Raw genomic sequence first — 23,424 nt, forward strand, 5'->3', positions numbered from 1 at the left:
GTGGGGCCTTTAGAGTTGGGGTTCAACATTTTGGAAAGAATGATAATACTTAAACTACTATGGGAAGGTAAGATTTCTTGTCGGTTAAGATTTAGAAACTATATATATATATATATATATATATATATATATATATATCATGTAATTGATAGAGTTCTTAATGTAGCATGTCCATATTTTATTACGTTGTGTGTGTATTTTGTAAAATATGCTTTGTCAAAAGTATAAAGAGATGAGAGTGCAATTTAACAGAGCACATAGTATTGCAACTTACTATTTTTGTAAAACTTTCCTATTAATATATGATAACTTTTACGGTGCCGTCTTTTGACACTAGCAACATGTTGTATGTGGTACAATCTCACAAATGTATTAAGATGTATTGAGTACTGTTATTCAGTACAACTCACTATACTTACGTGTTCGTAACTTCGTATCATATATAACAAAATTAAACGCTAATACTAATTAACATACACTTTAAAGTTTTCAAAGAGACAAAGAATAAAAATAAAGATTTTTATCACGGTCTCCATTTAAACACTTCTTTAAATTAAGAAAAAAGAAAATTAAACTTATTATTTTACTCAAAAGATGAGTAATAAAGAAGATTAATTGCTCTTGGCACACTGCCATCTGATGTGGGGCTCATGCTAGCAACACTCAATTGCACTCTTAGTTGAATATTAATCAAATGTTTGAGATTTTAATATACTAGGTTAACATTGGTGGGAAGTTTTTTAAAAAATGAAATTTGATAACAACTTTATATATATATATATATATATATATATATATATATATATAGAAGAATAACAACTTGATATTTTAATAAATAAAATCAAATGTAATTGTGAATGATGACGGAGGTGGATGCTAGTAGAGTAATTGAATATAAGTTCGCCTCACAATCAATTTTATCAAGTTGTCGAATCGATGTTAGTTAACAACATTATATCGATCTTTCACTTTTTGAATTGCTTTTAACATGCTCAATTTATGGAGTTAGTGATGCGTTAAAAATTCAGATCAATATATAAGATTCATGTCAAATAAAATCTATCATCGATCATGAGTTAATTTTTGCATTGTGATATATAAAATTTGATTCGTATTATTTAGTATCAAAGCTATATTAATGAGTTGAATTGAATGCAATTAAGCTACTGCGAAGCCTCATTATGCAAATCATCACCCCTGCAACTTTAAGCGGGTGAGGATGGCGTCCAACATCCCCTACTAAAATTATGTAGTGTCTAAATTTTTATTTTTATATCATTTCCTTTATGAAAGGAACCAAATTAATTAAATTGAGGTTATTTTGGAATATATGATGAATATTCAATCTAAGTACCCTAAATATTTAATTTTTTTTTTATTACAGAGAAAGGGGAATACTCATACAATCTACGCCTACACTAAGCCTCGAAACCTAAACCTCTCACATAGAAGAGCAATCCAATACCAGTGAACCACAAGTCACTTGATCCTTATAAATATTTAATTTAAAAGTGATGGACGATATTATTGACTAAAAATTAATAAATATTACACCAATAATCATACAATTTACGGAGTAAATCATTTGGGACATCTCAATTGTTATACCATGAATATGAGTCCACCGTAGATCGTGGATCTTGATCTAAAATAATATTTAAATTTTGTATCTGCAGTAAATATATTATGTACTTTTTGTTAATAAATTATGTATCTATTCCTATTAACATATTATTATGTAAATCAGTACATGCAATTAAGATATTATGTACATGCATTAGTGAATTATTTACATGTTATAATTAATGTAATGTACTATGTACTTTCAGTTTATTACATGACATAATTTGTTCATTGGAGATATATAATCTGAATACTGTTTTGGATAGGATCCACAATGCAATATGGACCATATTTTTTTTTTTTTTTTGAAACAAAGAAGCAACTTTCATTAACAACGTAAAACATCAACAATACAAGTAGGTGGGATCATATTCCACTCCCCGGAGACAGCCTCCGAAACGGTCGCTCGAGCAAGCTCGTGAGCTACACGGTTCGCTGTTCTCTTAGCATGGACCACTTTTACAGAGCCCATATCAGTAGCAATCGATAAGCATTGCTTTACAATAAGACCTACGTAGGAAAGATTAACATTGCAGGAATTAAAAGCATTACAAAAGTTTAAACAGTCCGATTCCAAAAGCCAGTTCGCCTGGCCTTGCGTCTTCATCCATGAGAGTGCCTCTTTGGCAGCAAGAACCTCAGCTAGAAACGGATCATCAATCCCCTCCAACCAGCCACTCTTCGCAGCAGTGAAAGTGCCACCATGGTCACGTACTACCGCCCCAAAACTGGCGCCGGTGTCGAAAGTAGCCGCGTCAACATTACACTTCATGGCTCCGCGTGGAGGTGGTGTCCATCGCTCGGGTTCCGCAGTGCGGCAAGAAGGACGTTGCACCGGAGCGTAAGTTGCCATCCAGGTTGTCTGGGAGTGCAAAGTACGCTTGTAGGCCTCCTCCACGGACACAGCACTGTCATGCCAAACAATTTCGTTCCGGATACACCAGGTGGTCCAGAAAACGGTCGCTAGCTTCACAGCCTTGATTGTACTTGAGGTACCTATTGTTTCGTCCATGAAAGTCAGACAGCTCCTCCCTTGTAACACGTCATTGGTCCCCCACGCACGACATGCGATCAGACACTCACATAGCAGATGTTCCATTGTCTCTGTTGTATGACCGCAAATTGGGCAGCCACCACCTATCCATACATTTTTCCGGTGTAGATTCTCTCGTACGGGTAGTATGTTTCTCGCGCAACGCCACAAAAATTTTTTAACTTTAGGTGGGATCGGTAACCCCCATAATTTGTTCCACGAGCGGAAGTCAGTCAGCTCCGTGGCTTCAGGTTCGGCATGTATCAGTAAATCATATCCGTGTCGCACCGTGTACCTTCCCTGAATGTCCCCCAGCCACCGCCAATTGTCGCTAACATGGGTGTTGATCGGTGTTGAGAGAATACGTCTTACGTCCACATCCAGAAATATGTCGCGTACAATATCCACATCCCATCGTCCTTGAGCGTCAAAGAGGCCCCTAACTCTGGCCTCCCGGAGGTGTTATGCGCATGGTGTGTGTAGCGGTTCATTATTAATTCCGGCCAACCAATTCCAGCCCCAGATTTTCGTGTCCAGGCCATTTCCGATACGTCGCGCAATGCCCAACTTTAGCACTTGTTGGCCAGCCATGATGCTGCGCCATATATAACTCGGGTTTGTGCCTATTTGTGCACTCATAAAATCAGTGGTGGGATAGTACTTTGCCTTTAGTATGCAGCTAGTCAAAGAATCTGGATAAATTAACAACCGCCAACCTTGCTTAGCCAATAAAGCTAGATTGAACTCGTGCAATCTCTTGAACCCCATGCCACCTTCCGCTTTCGATTTGCACATCCGGGCGCAGCTCAACCAGTGTATACCTCGGCTTCCCGTCCCTCCACCTCCCCACCAGAAGCGGTTGAATAATTTTTCTAACGTGTCACAAACACGTAAGGGGAGTAAGAAGGATGACATGGTAAAGATTAGGAGTGCCTGGGCTATACTTTTGAGAAGGACTTCCTTACCTGCACGGGATAGGAACTTGTGCATCCATATGCCAATACGGGTTCGTACATTCTCCTCAATATACTTGAACGTGGCAGTTTTGTTGCGCCCTAGGAAAGAGGGAAGGCCCAAGTAGCGCCCCAGGTCGGTAGCGGCACGAACACCCATGTAATCAGAAACTGACGTTCGCACATCGGCTGACGTATTAAGACTGTACACTGCACTGGATTTCTCGTAATTAATAAGTTGACCTGAAGCCTGGCAGTATAAGTCTAAGCACTCCTTAATTCGCGTAGCTTCGTGCTGTGTAGCCCTGAAAAATAATAAGCTGTCATCAGCGAAGAAAAGGTGAGTGATAGCCGGGGCCCCCCGCGCTACCCTCACCCCGTGAATATCGCCCCGACTCTCAGCTTGTTGCAGTAGGATAGACAAGCCTTCAGCACACAGAATGAACAGATAAGGCGACAGTGGGTCACCTTGGCGTATACCCCGGGTGGGACACACCTGGCCCACAATCTCCCCATTTACAAGAATAGCATAACGCACCGTGGTAACACACAACAATATAAGCTCTGTCCACCTCCTGTCAAACCCCAACGCCCCCATCATACCTTCCAAAAAGGCCCACTCCATCCTGTCGTACGCTTTAGCCATGTCTAGCTTTAGCGCTACCCAACCCATAAGGCCCCCAGTTTTCCTCCGCAGAAAGTGTCCAATCTCGTTGGCTACTATAATATTATCAGTTAGCAAACGCTCGGGCACAAACGCACTCTGCGATTGTGACACCACTCGTTCCAGCCACCCCTTTAAACGATTGGCTAACATTTTAGCCAGCACTTTGTAGACAACGTTACAAAGTGCTATCGGTCTCAAATCAGCAACTTTCTCCGGGACCCTTTTTTTCGGGATGAGTACAATGTTTGACTCATTTAGGCCTGACGGCATGCATTTGGTTTCCACACAATTAATAATAAACATTGACAGATCATGCCCTATCACTGGCCAAAAATGTTGAAAAAACGCCGGGGACAGCCCATCCGGTCCCGGGGCTTTTTCAGGGGCCATGCCAAAAAGAGCGGTTTTCACATCCGTTATTGTGAACGGCTGTAATAATGAGGAATTCATTTCCTCCGTAACCCGTTGACGGACACTGCCAAATAAGTCCGGGCTATTTGCCCCGGAACAAAATATAGAATCGTAGTACCTGAGGATTTCCGCGTGCATCTCAGGCCCGGTTTGCCAGGCATCTGTTTGATCCTTGAGTTGGGTCAGTGTATTGCGCCTGCGGCGCTCCGTCGCGGCTTTATGAAAATACTTCGTGTTAGCGTCCCCGTGGCGTAGCCAGAGTTGCTTGGACCTCTGCTTCCAGAAAATCTCTTCGGCCCGGCACAATGTATCCAACTCACCTTCAGCGGCTAAAAACTCCGCCACCCCCGTATCAGTTCGGTCCTCCTTCAATCTGGCTAATATTTGTCGTAGTTGCCGTATTCTGTTGCCGAAACGTTGATGATGCTCTCCGCCCCACCGCCATAGCCGCTCGCTACATACCGCGAGCCGTTCTTGAAAATTTTGCCCCGACGATATTCTCCAGGCTTCGTCAACTACTTTTGCGCAACCCTCCTCTAGGAGCCATGCTGATTCGAAACGGAACACCCGCAAGGCTGTGCGCACGGCTCTTGTCTCGATATCAACAAATATCGCACAGTGAGCCGATTCATGCATATAAGTGTGACTGACCTGTGCATCATCATATATTTCCAGCCAGCTCGTCGTTGCTACCGCTCGGTCCAACCTCTCTTCTACCCATGCATCAGTTCCACGACCCTTTACCCAAGTAAAACGACCTCCTGTCATCCCCATATCATTCAATTGGCAGTCTTCGAGCACATCATTAAAATCCTCCAATAGTGATGTCGGATGTGTATGATGTCCCCTTTTCTCTGATAGACAAGTGATGTCATTAAAGTCACCTACAACCATCCACAGCAGAAGTGAACGGTCCTTTAATTGGCGTAGGAGATTCCATGTAATGTGCCGGCGTATTCTGTCCGATTCTCCGTAAAAACACGTAAGCCTCCACACCGGTTTCCCCGGGATGGTGATTTCCGCGTCAATATGATTTACTAAGTAGTCCCAGATAGTAGTGACAGCAGAGTCACGCCAAAACAAAGCAAGTCCCCCTCCCATTCCAACTCGATCCACACAAAAAGCTCTTTCAAAACCCAATTTCACGCGAACCTGTTCCACTAAACCACTGGTCGCTTTCGTCTCCATTAAGAAGACGAACATGGGCCGCTGCTTGGACACAATGCCCAATAGCTCTCGAACTGTCCGGGTGCCGCCCAAACCCCGGCAGTTCCAACTGAGTAGACTCATTGTGCTGGGCGAGCCTGGCCCACCAGACTCGCCTTTTCCGGGTTTTTTGATGATTCCATCATATGCACGTCCTCAGCCAGCATAGTATTTGTTTGCAGCATGTCCTCCCTACGCCTCTTCAGCTCACCTTGTAATCCATCCTTTTCTGTTGTTGCCACCATATCCACAGGGAGCGGGCCAGCAGCGATGGTTGTATCTACCATCATACATGGGCTCGATTTGGACAACAGCCACCTCGCCCCAACCTGCCGCATCTGTCTCCTTGGGCTTGCCCGCATCCAGGCGCCAAACGGGAAGGCTTCCGGTAGCACACCCTGCTCATAAACTACCTTGAAAAACTTGTCTGAGTGCCCGAGAATGCCGCAGCAATAGCAGAAAGTGCCAAGCCGCTCGTACCGGAAAGTGATCCACTAGGAAGATCCATCTCTTCGGATCAATCTCATGCGGCGCTTTAGAGGTGTCGACACAGACAGCCGGACGCGAATTCTATAGTAGCTGCGCCAAGCCCCACCAAAGTTGAGGGGATCCTCTGCCATAAACTGTCCGATGTAGTCACCGATCTTGGAGACGAATTCCGGGGAAGCATACATTCCCGGCAGCCCATGGATCTGGACCCAGAACGGGATTGTGTCAAGCGCCACGTCCTCCGGTTGGATTCCCGGCGGGACCTGATCGCACACCAAGAGCTGATTGTCGAAAGCCCAAGGGCCATCGGCGATCACACGTTGCAGGTCTTTCGGATGGGGAACCTGGAACAGGAAAAGATCATCAGCCAATGTCACCGCGTACATGCCCATGACAGGACGCCAAACGGACGCTAACACCTGTTGCATATGATCGATCTTAATTGGGCGATCGGAGAGGAAGCGTCCAACAAGATTGTGTTGTATCGCTGCATCGGGGATGGTTGGAAGCTCCGGCGCCTCCAGTCCTCCTGTCTCCTCGTCGGCCAGTGAAAGCGCCGAACATTGTTGCTCCAGGGAACGAGCATCCATTCTGAAAATCACAGATCGGCTTGACGTAATTGATCGATAAAATTCGTGAGTGGTCGATGGATGCTGATACGAGAACACCGAACAGAGATAAAGGATTATGTATGTCCAAATAATCGCCATTAGGGACGAAGATATAAATAATGCCCTAGAATCCTAGGGAGAGATATCTCTCAGAGCACGATAGAGAGATGCCCACGATCGGAGAAGGTGATCGGAAAACGTGAACGAGGGATGCGAAGTTTACGGAGCGTTTTCGATTGTATGGACCATATTTGATGGTATAATTTGTCTATATATGATTGTTAATAATTAGCAAAATATTAGTTGGTCTTTTTCATAAAGGAATCCAAGAAATTAAAATTTAATAAGATAAGTTTACTTGATATACACCATCAAGTAATGAATAAAAGTTTTCCTAGTCACCCAAAAAAAAAAAAAAAACAGCCATGTTTGGTCATCCTCCCATATTGTGGTACAGAGAAGCTAGTATTCGGTGGAGTCTGGTTTACCACTAACGATTTGTTAATTAAGGGTAGTTCAAATTAATCCCATAAAACACATTATTTAATTCCAACATCACCAAACGTAACTGATGTCGTCACCACCCATTAATCTATGAAACAAGCAAACATTTATGTTCTAAACAATGTTGTTGATGAGGTCAGGTATGATGAGGGCGTTTAATCCCATATAAATACATGTCGCAGTCGTCTCTGAGTTTATTCTCAGATCAGGAAATTCAAAAGAGTTGAAGAAGAAGAAGAAGAAGAAGAAGAAGAAGAAGAAGAAGAAGAAGAAGAACAAAAATGGTTGCCCTTTTTTCTCCGATGTCGTTTCCCAACATGGGGTGGTCTATCGACGATTACATTAGCCATGAACAGTTCGGCACTGATCTCTACAGCAACGCCGCCGGCGACACTTCACCCGACGCGCCGCCGCCGCATTTTGTCTCTCTCCCCTCTTCTCCGCTGCCGCCGGCAATGGAGCGCTGCGACTCCCTGAAATTCGACGGCGGGTCGACTGACATCGGTAGTGGTGGTGGAGGTGGCGGCGATTCCGCCACCGCCGGCATGGTGAAGAAGCTCAGCCATAATGCCAGCGAACGCGACCGGAGAAAGAAAATGAATGGATTGTTCTCCTCTCTCCGTTCTCTGCTTCCAGCTTCTGATCAAAAGGTATATATGCATTTAACATTTTAACCCATAAATCAATGATTAACTTGACTGGAATTGTCACTAAGGCTCGGTTTGGAATGCAGGAAAATGACTTCTGGAAAATGATTTCTGAAAAATGAGTCATTTTTCAGAAAATATTTTCCTTTTCCAGTGTTTGGTTGCATTTGAAAAACTGTTTTGGTGTGTTTGGTTCATTTTCTGAAAAGTGAGTAGAATGGTATAATTAAATATTTTAATTATTTTATTCTGAATAAAAAATACATTTTAAATCTTTAAAACAAAAAAAAAAAAAAAAAACAAAAAAACAAAAAATAAAAAATAATTATGGCTTCCGGCGGAACTGGGTTCCGCCAGAAACCATACCCTATGGTTTCTGGCGGAAACCAGTTCCGCCAGAATCTTTAAAAAAAATAAAAAATGAAAGAGAAGTGGCGGAAGTCATTTTCCGCCAAATTGAGCTCATTTTCCCCAGTCAACGGAAAATGTTTTCCGTTGACTGAATTTTCCAGGTGTAGCCAAACATCAAAAATTCAGAAAATGACTTCCAGAAGTCATTTTTTGGGTTTCCAAACACAGCCTAAATATGTTTAAACTGATTAATTGCAGGCGAGGATGAGCATACCGACGACAGTATCGCGAGTTGTAAAATACATCCCGGAATTACAGAAAGAGCTGGAGAGGTTGCAGAAGAAGAAGCAAGAACTGACATCAAGAGTTAATTCATGGCAAAAAATTTCTAAATCGCCGCCTGAATTCAACAAGAGAAGAAGAGTGATGGGAGGTCATCATCATAATCGTCAGAGCTATTTATCAGCAACTCAAGTAGGTGAAAGAGATATAGTGATTCAGATCTGCAGCAAGAAAGGAACCCAGAATTTATTTGCAGATGCCCTCTCATGTTTAGAGCAAGAAGGCCTGGTTCTTCTGGACTCATCCACTTTTCAAACTTCTGAAGATAGAGTTAATTTCCACACACTGCATCTTCAGGTATATATACTTCACTATTCAAATTTAAATTCGACACAACTAAGTTGGTCAGATTGTTCACTTGGTAATCACAATGTTATAAATTTAATTCCGGAAAATGACTTATTAACTTTTTTAGTTTGAGCGGCTGATCAGCTATCCAGCAACCTAGGCTGATTTACCTCATTTTGATTCTTTGTTAACTAGGATTATAAGGCGAAGGTTTATCCCGTGCAGACCCTCAATAGTGGTTGCAAATTTCCCTCCCTTGTCACTAAAAAAAGATCTATTAGACTCATCCACATTTTCAGTAACGGTTGATGGTAGTTGGTTGGAACACTCGACTACCCAATAAAAATGATCAATATTTCTTACAAATTTTGACGGGTGATCAGAAAATTATGATCATCCGGAACCAAGATTGGAACACAAAACTACCCAATAAAAATGATCAATATTTCTTACAAATTTTGACGGGTGATCGGAAAATTCTGATCACCCGTAACCAAGATTTCTTAACATTATTATTAATTTAGATCAACATTTATCTTATTTCTTTGTTGTTTATGGTTGTTGTCTACAGGTGCAAGGAATTGAAATGATGGAGGTTGATAAGTTGAAGGAGAAGCTTCTGTCATATTTCAATGAGGAGCAAACTTGTCTATCATGATACAAAGTGATGTTAATTAATTGCATGTTACGTTGTTATAGTGTAATTAAACAAGAGTCTTATCCAAACTTGTGTTTTGTAATCAACTCTAATTGTTTTTAGTCTAACTAATTGCTTCTATTGATAATAATTAATCTACTAATGCAAATATTTTGGGGACATGAGAACGAAAAATGAATCAAACTCTTTAAGACTAATATCCAACGTAACGACTGTCCATATATAGATAGTTGATCTGGGCAAATTGTACCGTGTACCAGGATGCACAATGCATTGTGCGTCTTGGCTAAAAACGATGTTGTTTTATATAGAGTTTATTACCGAAATGGTCACTCGACTATTACAAAATTACTAATTTGGTCCTCAACAATTTTTCTTACCCAATTCAGTCCTCCGACTTTTATAATGTTAACCATTCTGATCCTCCGTTAAAATTTCATCCATAAACTGTTAAATTTAAGGACAAAAAAGTAATTTCACACATTTTATTTATTAAAGCCTTTTTTTTTTTTTGGTAATTTCACCATATCAGCGTGCACCTCCCAAATTTATTAAGCCTTTCTTCTTCGTCTTTCCACTTCTTTACCGTAAACCTCATCAGAATCCTTCGAATGGTCATCGAATCGGAATATATTGCAGTAAAGGCCTCGATCTTGGTAATTAAGTATAGTTGAACTTCGTGAACAAAAGCTTGCCGACACTGGTGATGAAGAAAAGGGGATGAAGAATCCGGTGAACTCTGTTGAACTCCGGCGTAAAAGGGGATGAAGAATCCGGTGGCCTCCTCCGGATCCATGGTTCTACGCTGGTGATTCAACATTCACTCGTGGTAAATCAGCTCTGCGTAGTACATATCCGTCCAGTACCAAGCCAGGAGGAGATTCTCGGGAACCACGTTCTCCAGCCCTTTCGCCGGCAGCCCAAATCCGCCATTAGTGACCACCTTGCATCTGGTTGCCTTCCAAGGTTCCAGCTCGTTGCAATTCTCTACGAGCTCGTAGTTGAACATTCGCGGAGTCTCATAGACATAGACCTTGCCGGAGCTGCAGTCGTGGCGGTGAGGCAACAGATGGTTGTGGCCGGAGGCGGACTTGGCGTGAGCTCTTCACCCAAGTGCTGCTTCTCTTCCTCTTCCCATCTAGGGAGGCCTCTTGGTACCTCACCTTTCCGCTGAAATATCTCAGACAGCTCTCCCACTCCCCCTACCAGGGCAAGAAGACCATGCAGATGCACATGGAGATTGCACAGCGCGCGCACTATTAACACTTGTTGATTCAGGAAGAACCCATAATTTCATTGATAAAAAAAACCGCCCAACTCCTAAATATGCCTATTCGAAAATGTTCTAGGATGCGAGTTACAGTTGCCAACAGAGAAATTGTTCTAGGAATGGCATAGGTGTCTATGAAGGTGTATAACTACAGAAAGGGTCTCTGAGTTTTTTTTTTTCAGAAACTTACTGCTGGAGATTTCTTGGGCTATGGAACTGGTCCCAGTCTCTTTCCCTCGCGAAATCCACCATTTTCTTTTGCAACTTACGACCTTCTAGTGTCACCAAGTCTGAGACTCCGTTCATCCCTCTCTACTTTTGCACCTTCTCCTCCCGGCCTCCTCCGAGGCCGCGTCTGAGTTGAGATTGCGCCGGTTTCTTTTTCTTTTTGCTAGATTTTGGGATTCATTAATCATTTAAGTTAATTAATTGGAAATGGGTCTTCTCACGTGAAATACCATCAGTGCCCTCTAATTTAACGGACTTCTAACGCCTAATCTAACAGAGGACCAAAATGGTTAACATTTTAAAAGTCAGAGGACTTAATTGGGTAAGAAAAATTGTCGAGGACTAAATTGGTAATTTCGCAATAGTCGATGGACCATTTCGGTAATAAACTCTTATATATATATATATATATATATATATATATATATATATATATATATATATATATATATATATATGTCCTGTTTCCCGTTTCTATCGTTAACTTGTAAAAGAAAAAATTATGTTTCGAAAGTACATAATTATATAGTAGAATACACATAAACTCCTAACATAATACATAATACACATAAACTTTTAACATAATACATATAAACTCTTAACATAATACACATAAACTCTTAACATAATACACATAAACACAAGTGTTAAAAAAAGAAAAAAGAAAAAAGAAAAACTGTAACGGGCGAAACGATGTCCGTCACGTCAACTCACCACAAAACTTATAAAAACGACGTCATTTTGGGCCAGGGCACAAACGATTGGTCAATCTGTGTATTGTATAATCCAAATTATAAATATTTTAAATTTAGATGATCTATTTAGAATTTACCCATGCTAAGAGCATCCATAATAGTGGAGATATTTTGTAGTTTTGAGGAGTTTTTGTAAGTGTAATTAGGAAAGAGGATATGTGAGGAAAGAAAAAAAAAATGGATTTGAAAATAAAAAGAGTTAATACCCAAAATCGTCATCGACTATAGTGGTTTTTCTCAATTTCGTCCTAAACGACTTTGGTGACCTAATATCGTCCCAGACTTTTGTGTTTCGCTCAATTTAGTCCCAGACTTTTGTGTTTTTGCTCAATTTAGTCCCTCATTTGTTATTCTGTCCATTTGGTGTTAAATAAATAGACAATTCAGTAATTTTAATATTGGCATCTCTTTACTCATAGACATGTGAATTGCGAAATCCCTTTTTTTTTTTTACGAATTACTCCCAGAATTACTCCTAAAACTGCGAATATAAAATTTGATTTGCAGGTTCGGGAGTAATTCTGGGTGTAATTCGTACAAGAAAGAGGAATTTCGCACTTCACAAGTTGAAAGTAAAGAGAGATCAATATTGACATTATTGAATTGTCCCTTTATTTAACACCAATTTGAAAGAATAACAAATGGAGGACTAAATTGAGCGAAACACAAAAGTCTGGGACGATATTAGGTTACCAAAGTCGTTTAGGACGAAATTGAGAAATACCACTATAATCGAGGACGATTTTGGGTATTAACTCAAAATAAAAATAATAAATAAAGCAGATTGTCAGGCGCACTGAGAAGCGCGCCACTGCACGCGCTCGGCGTGGATTTGCTGTGCGTGAAACGCGCACAACAACGTTTCTTTCCCTTAAATATTTACTATTCCAAAAACCTTTATTTGCAGAACATCTAATTTCTTCTCTCTTTCAACTTCTTTCTCCATCATGTCAGCCAATACTATTCTAAAAATCCCCAAATATCTATTGATGTTACTTTGGTTATTGGGTTTGGACTGCGGTGTTAGGCCTTCTAATATCTATTGAATTGGGCTGAGTGGATTGAGCCAGTTACTAAGATTTCCCCATAGGCTTATTTTACATGGTTTTTTTTTTTTTTTTTTTTTTTTTTTTTTTTTTTTTTTAGAAAATATCATTTTTAGTCCCTCGACTATAATATATATATTAGTTTTAGTCCTTGACTATTAAAATTTTCAATTTTCTTGCATGACTATTCAATTTGTATCACATTTGGTCCTTGACTATTAACATTTTCAAATTAGGTGCATGACTATTTAATTTGTATTACATTTGGTCTTGTCGTTAAATTTTCCGATAAAAGTTCCGGCCAAGTCACATGTGACGGGCTAATTTATTTAATTTTTATTTTAAAATTATTTTAATAATTTTTAAATTAAAAACTTTAAAAATAAAAAAAAAATGACAGCCACCTCGCCCCCTCCTCATTCGTCTCTGCCGGAGGCGAAGGAAGAAAGGGGTGGGGTGGCCGTCGTTCTCTTATCTCCATTCTTCCTTTGTCTCCGTCGGAGACGAAGAAGGAAGGGGGAAAGAGAACGCCGGCCACCCCCCTCCTCCTTTGTCTCAGCCAGAGACGAATGAGGAGGCCGGGTGGGGGGCATTTTTTCATTTCATTTTATTTTATTTTAAAGTTTTTTATTTTAAAAAATTTTAAAATAAAAATTAAATAAATTAGCTAGTCATCGGTGGCTTAGTCTAAATTTTGACCAAAAAATTTAACGTCAAGACCAAATGTGATTCAAGTTGAATAGTCATACACTTAATTTGAAAATGTTAATAGTCAATGACCAAATGTGATACAAATTGAATAATCATGCACCAAAATTAAAAATTTTAATAGTTAAGGACTAAAATTGATACATATATTATAGTCGAGAGACTAAAAATGATATTTTCTCTTTTTTTTTTTTTTTTTTTTTTTTGGTTTTAAGTCAACAATGCCTTTAATTACCTTCAGGTAATTTGTAAGATTTAAACTTTCCAATTTATCTATTTTGGAGGTTGAAAGTGGAGGGAATATTTATGTACGGCAGTTTCAAATTTAAAGCAGACACATTTTGCGTTATAAGAGAGACAAAATTTAATTAACTGTATTTAATTTTCAATACATGCACACGCGTGGGTACAAACACATGAGAATTTGTTTTCAATATATAGAAAACTAAAAATCCATTTTAATCGTTCATTTGAAAAATCTAACGAATATGATGTAATTTGGATAAGTACTAAAACCTAAACAAAAAGAAAATGTAAATCATAAACCGAAATTGTAAATACTAAACCATAAGCACTAAAATGTGAACCAAGTTAACAAACTAAAAGGTGAAATCTAATTGTATTTTAAAATTGACTAAAATGCATGATATAGTGTTGAAAAGTGCACTTTTAAATTTGGAGATAAAAAAGTTACAAAAATGTCACTTATTTATTTATTTATTTATTTTTCTTGGGTTTTCTCGTTGCTCTAGAACCATTAAATTTGGCCAGGATTATATGAGAACTAGTAGCCTTGTGAGAGCATGTGGATTAATTTCATCTATCCATCTAAGATGATAAAGAGTTAAAAAAAAAAAATTAAGAAAAAAATATAATGACATTTATGTAATTATGATGGTGCATTTAGAAATGTTATGGTTGATAATTCATTCGTAAATAACTAATAGTGCACTTAAGTTTAATTTTATAATAATGTACTCACGTGTGTCATTGTAATTACAGAAAGTCAGAAACGCTACGACATTTTTCTCCCCAATTTTTCTTAATTTTTAACACTTGATAATTGAGTTAATTCCAGCATTGGTCCTCCGACTATCGTGATTTTCCACAATTGATCCTCAACTTTTAATTTGGACAATTTAGATACTTGACTATCAAAATGTTTCCAATGTTAGCCCTTCCGTCACAAGCTGGTTAAGTGAACCTCAAATGGAGGGGTAAAACAGTCTTTTAGCATGCTTTGTGTGTGATAAATCAAAATCTCCAAATTCTTTACGCCACAGACAGCTAAATCCCCAAATCTACTCCTTAGGTGATAGAAACATAGACAAAGAATTACAAAATGAAGCATTAAGATCGGAGCTTTCCTAACCTGCTTTTGCTTGTATCAGACTGTATCCTCTTAAGAACAGTAGTGGCTTTTCCAGCAAACGTAGGTCCCAAAATTGTAGGAAACTCTCCAGAAATCATCGGCACTAACTGGGTTCTCAAGCTCCGAACTCGATTTCAATTCAACACTGCTAAATACCCATATGAAGAAATAGCGATCCATGGTTTTACAGTTTGAACACGATTAGGGCTTGGAAGAGGTCTGAAAATGGGTTCCTGGAATTTGAACTTGGGGGCTGTTGCATTCAGAAGCATTTTCATTCTTGAACTTGTAAGCATTTGTATGAAATTCTGTGAGGATCATTAAAAATTTAGTTCTTTTGGTGTTAGATTGATTGCAGAAATGGAAGAGGAGAGGGGTTTAAGCTTTTAGAGGGAAACATTAGGAAGATGAGTAGAGCTGTAGAATGGCAGTGAACATGAATGTCATAGTTTCGGCCATTTTGAGCCTCCAATAAATTTTCTAACAAAAAGCTCCACAAATCGGAATGATTTTGTATTTTGGTTGAATAAAAATACTCTTTTTGCTTCATCTTACATGAGATACACCTGCAACAAGAGTTTGGGGATTTTGATTTTTATCGTGTATATAGAGGTGAACGACGAGGTATTATACGCAAAGTATGTTAAAAGACTGTTTTACCCCTCCATTTGACGTCCACTTAATCAGCTTGTGACGGAAGGACCAACATTGAAAACATTTTGATAGTCAAGTGTCTAAATTGTCCAAATTAAAAGTCAAGGACCAATGCTGGAATTAACTTGCTGAAAATTTTAGATGGACATGCGAAATTACTCTAAACACTCTCACGGGATTACTAGGTATTATACGGTTATTTGAAATCAAAATAATAAATGGCCTATTAGCTTAGTTGGTTAGAACGTCGTGCTAATAACGCGAAAGTCGCAGGTTCGAGACCAGCATGGGCCAAATGTTTTACTCATTCCCTCTTTTTACAAAGACGCTCCCAGTGTTCAAAAAACGACGGTCCCACGGGATTACGGCTATTATGGTTATTTGAAATCAATATAACAAATGGCCTATTAGCTCAGCTGGTTAGAGCGTCGTGCTAATAACACGAAGGTCGCAGGTTCGAGACCTGCATGGGCCAAATTTTTACTTCTTCCCGCTTTTTTACAACGACGCTCCCAGTGTTCGAAAAAAACGACGGTCCCAGAAAGCTGCAGGTAGTGAACCTTACAACTAATTATAATGGGTGATTTTATATTTTGGATAATTCAATGAAAGCTGAATTATCAAACTAAATTAATCAATAACCCAAACTTTTAAAAATCTCAAATCAATTCAATCAATTGTTGAATTAATTTTTTTGATTTGGATGTGTAACCAAAATAAAACTGAAAGATGAACACCCTAATTATTTTAGTTTTTAGTATAAAGAGTTTTGCATTATTAATTATAGTGTGTGTGTGTGTGTATATATATATATATATATATATATATATATATATATATATATATATATATATATATATATATATTTATTTATTTATTTATTTATTTATTTATGATCATATGAGAACACTTGCTTAGGTGAGAACGTGAGAACAAATCGTGTGCATTCGTTTAATATTTTTTAATGGTCTAGATTAGATTAAGTGTGTGCAAATGCGAATTAAATATGTGCAAACGCGATTCAGTGTGTTTGCACACATTTAATTCGCGTTCGCACACACTTAATCTAATCTAGACCATTAAAAAAATATTAAACGAATGCACACGATTTGTTCTCACGTTCTCACCTAAGCAAGTGTGTTCTCATTGGAACCCTATTCTCTCTCTATATATATATATATATGTTATTTATTGTATCATAAAAAGTTGTACTAACACTAAAATATATTACAATATCTCATCCAAATATGTATAAATGCCATTGGTTTGGGAAAAGCGATTCTTCTTTAAAAGTACTCCGTATATATACGGATTATTCTAAGTTTCTCTAACAATATATATTTTTTAATTTGTGGCATAAAATTAAAGTTAGAATGAGATAAACTGAATAAAATTAAAAGTAAAACAGAAGAAAAACGCATGGGTGCATGCACGAAAGCATGGTTGGGTAACATCAGGGCTAGCTAATTGTTGATTTAAAAAAAAAAAAAGAATAATTACGAAAAGCAAAGAAGTGATTAGTTGGATAAATGTGGTTTTCAATGTCCAAACTGAGGGAGAAAATGACAGGATTTGGGTAGAATCATTCCCTGTTCTGAGATTAGATTATTCTAATGATAATGGGAGAGACATGCAATGAATCTAGGACAAACAAACATCATGTCAAACGTACGTACGTTACTTTGTTAACTACTCCATATTATATTTTGCGCACCCAAACCATTGTTTCCAAAAGGTTGATCGAATCCCACAGAACATTTAAAAGGATGTAAATTATGATAGGCTTTTATTTACTGTGCACAAAGAGTTTCTTCACTTTAAGAGATTGCTTCCACACTATAATTAATGACACTCAATCCTAGGTCATATATTATTTTCAAACTTCATTTACGTGATCAATTAAACTGCACATGCGGACATTTGCGCACCCAAACTAGATTAGACGATGCGTTGGCCCAGTCATGGAAATATATATTAATTCATTGCGTGGCATCTATGTGAACCACAAGTGTATGTAAATGCTTTTAAGAGGACAAAATTTCAAGAAAGACCAAACATACGACTTTTTTAAAAAAAAATTATCACAGTAGGATGCTTGACAATTTTATACTTCTCCATCACACACACATATATACTCCTATAGAATAAGTTAAAACTTCCGATACATATTGTATTTGATTGATAGAAAAGAAATTAAGTAATAAAAATTATAAGCCAGTCTTTTTTTTTTTGTTTCTAGATAAATCAGAATATGTCACTTAAGCAGAGAATAAAAGATGAAGCAAAAATTTAGAGTATGTGTAGTTTGTATCCATACATATATTGATTTTTTGTTCTTAATATGAAATCTCAAAATAAAAATAAAAAGAGAAAATGGTACTCTCTCTATCTTATTATATCTATTATGTTCTTTTCTTATTTTCATTAGTCAAACCATCTTACTTTCTTCTTCTTCTTCTTCTTCTTCTTCTTTTTTTTTTTTTTCATTTTTTTTTTGGTTTAGTTTCTTTAGTATTTCTTTTTTTGATATTTTTAAATTTGATTTTTGTTTAATATTATTTTTAATATAATTTCTAATATATAAATTTTATATATTGTAACACTGAACTTATCACTTATTAGTTGTGAACAAATAGTAAATTACTCAACATTCTGGTAAAATTAATACTTGAGGTGACATAAATGTTAATTTTGATTGTTAGATATTAAAATTTCTAACTTTTTACTGTTATTTTTGTATGTTTGAAACAAATTAGTCCAGAAATTTACTGATGTACCCTCTCTAAACTGCAAAATTTGTTGTATTATGGAAAAGAACACCACAAGTTTACTAATATAATTGATCTTTCAAATTAGAATAGTTCTGAACATTAAACAATTAAAAATTAACATTTCACTATAAACTCGAGATGATTGACTATAACAAGAGATTTAATTAAATACTTGTAATTAAAAGTCATAGATCCGACCAGCACATCTAATGTTTCATCTCTAACTTTTAATTTATCATCATAAATTAATCATCTTTATCATATATATATATATATATATATATATATATATATATATATATATATATATATATATATATATATATATATATATATATATATATCATTACAAGTTATCATTTTATTTTAATTTCATTAAAGCATTACTTAAAAATTAAAATTAAAAAAAAAAAAAAAAAGCACATTGCAAAACAAGATATTTTTAAAATCTCTAATTTTTTCCAACATTATATTGGGTGAATTGGTATACATACATACACAAACATAAGTTGTGGTTTCATTTTATGTATACACATTAAATTAGGTCAACGTACAAGCCATAACAATGACATGGTCTAATTACAAGATAAAATCATTGTGATAGACTAGTACCAAAATGGACCTACATTGTATTCAAATGGCACAAAAAGACATCGTGCGGTATTAATGTCAAGAATTTTTTTTTTTTAATTCTTTTTTTTTTTTTTTTGGGATAGCTATTACTCGAGAGTGGACATTAGTAAACTCCACGCAGTAAATTGCACTAGGAAAACTTTATGTGACCAGCTCAACTGAAATGTTGTTATCAAGAATCAAACCCAAAATTTTCTGTTATAAGAATTATGTTTTCTCACTCAGTCATCTTTTTGAGATCGCAAATGACTCATAATTACATTTATAGTGGGTTGTATGTAACGCATATATAATTATACAAGTAGTGATGTGAAGTTTAAGATAACATCAACATAATATATATATATATATATATATATATATATATATATATATATATATATATATATATATATATATATATATATATATATATATAGGTAGGTAGGTACAGATTGGGGGCATACATTTGGATTTTATGCATGCCAGTATGGCTGCATTATGTCATTTATGTGTGTCCACTTAGTATAATTCTGTATGCATATATTTGCTTTTTTTTTTTTTTTTTTTTTACATGTATCCATATAAAAGGACACAAATCAAAATTAGACTAGTAACTTTGAAGTAATTGAGTTATTTAACTCAAAAAATTACAATTGAAGCATTGGACAATACAAATCATGCTATTGAACTTAAAATGACATGTTTATCCGATCTCTTTGTTTCCAGACGGGAGACATACGAAGAACCTCTCTTCGTCTTCGGCCTAAGATGAATTGAAGAAACCTGTTCGTCTCCAGGCTAGAGATGAAGGAATATAATTGAGGTTCTTCGCCTCCGGCCTGGCGGAGACAAAGCTAAGGGGTAGGGTTGGTTTTTTAGTTTTTTATTTTATTTAAAATTATTAAAATAAATATAAAATTACTTTTTTTTTTTTAAATTAAGGTAATCACTACGTAAGCAAAGACAAACTAAACACGCATGTCATTTTAAGTTCAATTGCATGATTTTACATTGCACATGGATCAATTGTGATTTAAAAAAAAAAAAAAAAAGAATGACTCAGTTATACTTTCATGTGTAATTCGCTGACTTATTTAATCATTATTCTTTGGGACAGAAGTTATAGTCAATCATGAAGCGACACATACACTAGTACAAAACATACCGCCTATATATGTTGTCCTCGACTAGCTCCACTCTCAGCTCTCAGACACCACAATTTGTTACATGCTGGAGTGGTACGACACTTAATGCATATTCTAATCTGAATAAAGCTATTTTATCTCGTTTTCAAAGTTTCTCATGAATACATTCAATGTTTTCCAACTATAAAGGTACGAATGTGCCAAAGCCAGGAACAACTTTTCTTAGAAATCCTTTTGGTGTTGGGGAAGTACTAAACTAAGGAGTATAGAAGTCAACAAGTATGAAAGAAGAAGCACTATTGGAAGACAATTCTAGATTTGTAGCTTAAACGACTAAGTCAAAGCTCATCATTTGTCAAAATATATGTACTCTCTGGTGCGATAGCCGATAGGAATAGTTGAGTGGGTAGAGTATAATTCTCGTATTAAAATGTCACGAATTTGATTTCTGTCAATACCATTTTGATTGAACTTCTCATCGTAAAAGCTAATAAGGATTTTCTAGTGTAGTTTACCTCTCATCTGTGGTTGCAATGTCCTGGCCCGTTAGTACGATTCGAATTGCACATATAGAGTTTGATTCTTATTTTGGAGAAAACTTAGCCTAAAACTTTTTAACGTAACGTGATCTAAAACCTAGCCTAGAACGTAACTCTTCGACGTGACGCGTCATTTACAAGAATCAAACATTTGTTTTACAGTTACCTTAAATTTAGGCCACACAACGCCTACTAAGTCAGCAAAAAGCAAACGTTAAAACATATCAAAAGTTTACGAGTTCGATTTTTGTATTTGAAGGTCACGAAAATTACTTTTAAAAAGGCGATTGAGTGAGAGTAGCATAATTTTAGTATCTAAAGGTTACGGGTTCAATTCTTGCTAACACCCTTTCAGTTAAACACTCACACCCATCGCATAGGGTCTTCCTAGTTCTTATGGTTTGCAAATTATTACACATGAATGTGATTTATCACATACACATTCTTAGATAGTGCCCGCTATATATCCAATCAATAAAGTAGCTTGATTCTAACATAGACATTAATACATTATTGGAATTAAATAATAGCATTACTTGACAAGAATGTGTTCTATAACTTTTGTTTTAATTAATTAATGTAGACAATATTGCACAATTTCATCAGTTAAGACTTTGAATATAATGATTAAAATCCTTATTCCAAAAACAAATACACCAAAAGAAATATTCGATCTTCTCCACGTACCCCATCATATATCATATATGTCTCCATCTATTGAGGATGAAAGTGACAGCAATACAAACATGAGCCATGAATCACAACAAACATTATATTGTAACTAAATCAAATGAAAATAATAGAATATTAATTATTAGGTAAAAGGTTGTCCAAGTTCAAGGTTCTTGTAACCAGATTAAGAAAAAATCTAGTTGTCTTTGTGTTAAGGCACAATTGTCTTCATCTTTACATTTGTACCTAAATTATTATTGTTTTTTCCTAGTGATAATGCATCCACCACTCAAATAAAATTCTCTTTTTTTTAGCTGACAAGATTGGATTTAAAAAAAATAAAAATTATTGCAATTTGCAAGTGATTTGACAAATGAATATATATGGATTTAATCCTTCATACATTTTTAAATGAAAGATTTTCAGAGTGAAAAATGAAGTCAATATGCAAATTATACTATGGATCATTCACTGCTACACCACGTAAAAATGATCTTAAATCAAGACTTTTTGCTATCTAGCAGTGATGTTTGTTTTCCAAACTACGTGAAAATGATCTTAAATCAAGACTTTTTGCTATCTAGCAGTGATGTTTGTTTTTCTTGGAAAACAAGGAGAAGTGTTTGCCCCCATGCAGGTTTGAACTACAGACCTTCAGTTTACAAGATTGACACTCTACCACTGAGCTATAGGGACTTGGCAACAAATGTTTATTTTTAGTATACTGAATATTCATTTTTAAATGAAAGATTTTCAGAGTAAAAATTAAGTTAATTAAATTTTTTACCTCAGCATCGTACGGGTAATTTGGCAATTATTTAGTCGAATTCAAGCAATGATAACATCAGAAAACATAATCGATCCAATCTATTTCATCAATTGCACTATATAATATTCGTTGTTATAATTTATATAATTGTATATGGATCTACAAAATTTTAAAATATTATAATTGCATTCATTCCGTGTAACACACGGGTATACTAGTTAATTAAGTTAATAGAAAAATTATACTATGGATTATTGTTCACATTACAATGTGAGTAATGTGGACAACATATAAATACTTTAAAAAAAAAAAAAAAAAAAACAAAGAAAGGTGCTTGCCCCCATGCAAGTTCGAACTACAAACCTTTAGTTTACAAAACTAATGCTCTACCTCTAAGCTATAAAGGCTTGGTGATAAATGTTATTTTTAGTGTACTAAATATTCATTTTTAATGTATTGAAAGTTCTTTTTTTTTTTTTTTTTTTTTTTTTTTTAGTATACCTAAAAATGAACATTCAGAAAATGAACATTTAATGTACTAAAAATGAATCTTAAGTATACTAATAATGAACCTTATGTCAATGATTCATCTTGCAAGGTGCGTGGACATGGTCGGTCCATGGTATAATGATTACATACCTTACTATTTTTTTTTTTAATTTTAGAAATAAATGTTCGGCAGATGTTTGGAGGGCTAAATGCAACATATTGCCTTCAAAACACAACACTTCTTACTACGCAAGTATAATAAAATAAAATTGCACTTTTACTACTAGTTAATAAAATGACTAACATGTAATTTCATATTGAAGCAAGATGCTTAAATTATGAAATTATATGTTAGCTATCTTTGTTAAATAGTAGTAGAATGGCAAACATTTAAATAGAAGACTAATTCTTGTAAACAAATTAAAGTCACAAATGTAATTAGGAAAAATTTAAAAAGTAAGACTAAATGTAACAATGTCATAATAATCAAATATCAAAAGTGAAATTTTCTCTTCTTGAGAATGCTACTCTTCTATTTTTTTTTTTTTAAAGAAGCTAAACCAATGATTATATATATATATATATATATATATATATATATATATATA

General features: G+C 36.0%; 2 protein-coding genes and 4 non-coding genes across 6 annotated transcripts; 3 read left to right on the forward strand and 3 right to left on the reverse strand.

Moving 5' to 3' along the window:
• Positions 1-6,387: 6,387 nt before the first annotated feature.
• On the reverse strand, positions 6,388-6,972 carry LOC109181145. Its single transcript, XM_019330901.1, has one exon. The coding sequence runs from the start codon at positions 6,970-6,972 to the stop codon at positions 6,388-6,390; it is 585 nt and encodes a 194-aa protein (XP_019186446.1).
• A 573-nt stretch (positions 6,973-7,545) lies between these two features.
• On the forward strand, positions 7,546-9,890 carry LOC109181055 (transcription factor ORG3-like). The gene is made up of 3 exons (XM_019330812.1): positions 7,546-8,147; positions 8,754-9,134; positions 9,697-9,890. Exons 1-3 carry the CDS (start codon positions 7,779-7,781, stop codon positions 9,781-9,783), a joined length of 837 nt encoding a protein of 278 aa, XP_019186357.1. The 5' UTR covers positions 7,546-7,778; the 3' UTR covers positions 9,784-9,890.
• Positions 9,891-16,036: 6,146 nt separating this feature from the next.
• On the forward strand, positions 16,037-16,110 carry TRNAI-AAU. The gene has a single exon. It is a non-coding gene; the product is annotated as a tRNA-Ile (tRNA).
• A 107-nt stretch (positions 16,111-16,217) lies between these two features.
• On the forward strand, positions 16,218-16,291 carry TRNAI-AAU. Its single transcript has one exon. It is a non-coding gene; the product is annotated as a tRNA-Ile (tRNA).
• A 5,891-nt stretch (positions 16,292-22,182) lies between these two features.
• Positions 22,183-22,254, reverse strand: TRNAT-UGU. The gene has a single exon. It is a non-coding gene; the product is annotated as a tRNA-Thr (tRNA).
• A 408-nt stretch (positions 22,255-22,662) lies between these two features.
• TRNAT-UGU lies at positions 22,663-22,734 on the reverse strand. Its single transcript has one exon. It is a non-coding gene; the product is annotated as a tRNA-Thr (tRNA).
• Between the last annotated feature and the right edge of the window lie 690 nt (positions 22,735-23,424).

The sequence above is a fragment of the Ipomoea nil genome, unplaced genomic scaffold (genome assembly GCF_001879475.1).
Source record: "Ipomoea nil cultivar Tokyo-kokei standard unplaced genomic scaffold, Asagao_1.1 scaffold1043, whole genome shotgun sequence".
Taxonomy (NCBI): Eukaryota; Viridiplantae; Streptophyta; class Magnoliopsida; order Solanales; family Convolvulaceae; genus Ipomoea; species Ipomoea nil.

What these genes read in the sequence shown, in the direction of transcription:
- LOC109181145 (XM_019330901.1), bottom strand. Translation starts at nt 6,972, where the DNA reads ATGGATGCTCGTTCCCTGGAGCAACAATGTTCGGCGCTTTCACTGGCC.
- LOC109181055 (XM_019330812.1), top strand. Translation starts at nt 7,779, where the DNA reads ATGGTTGCCCTTTTTTCTCCGATGTCGTTTCCCAACATGGGGTGGTCT. An exon ending in TTCCAGCTTCTGATCAAAAG is followed by an intron (nt 8,148 to 8,753) that starts GTATATATGCAT and finishes GATTAATTGCAG; the next exon opens with GCGAGGATGAGCATACCGAC. An exon ending in TCCACACACTGCATCTTCAG is followed by an intron (nt 9,135 to 9,696) that starts GTATATATACTT and finishes TGTTGTCTACAG; the next exon opens with GTGCAAGGAATTGAAATGAT.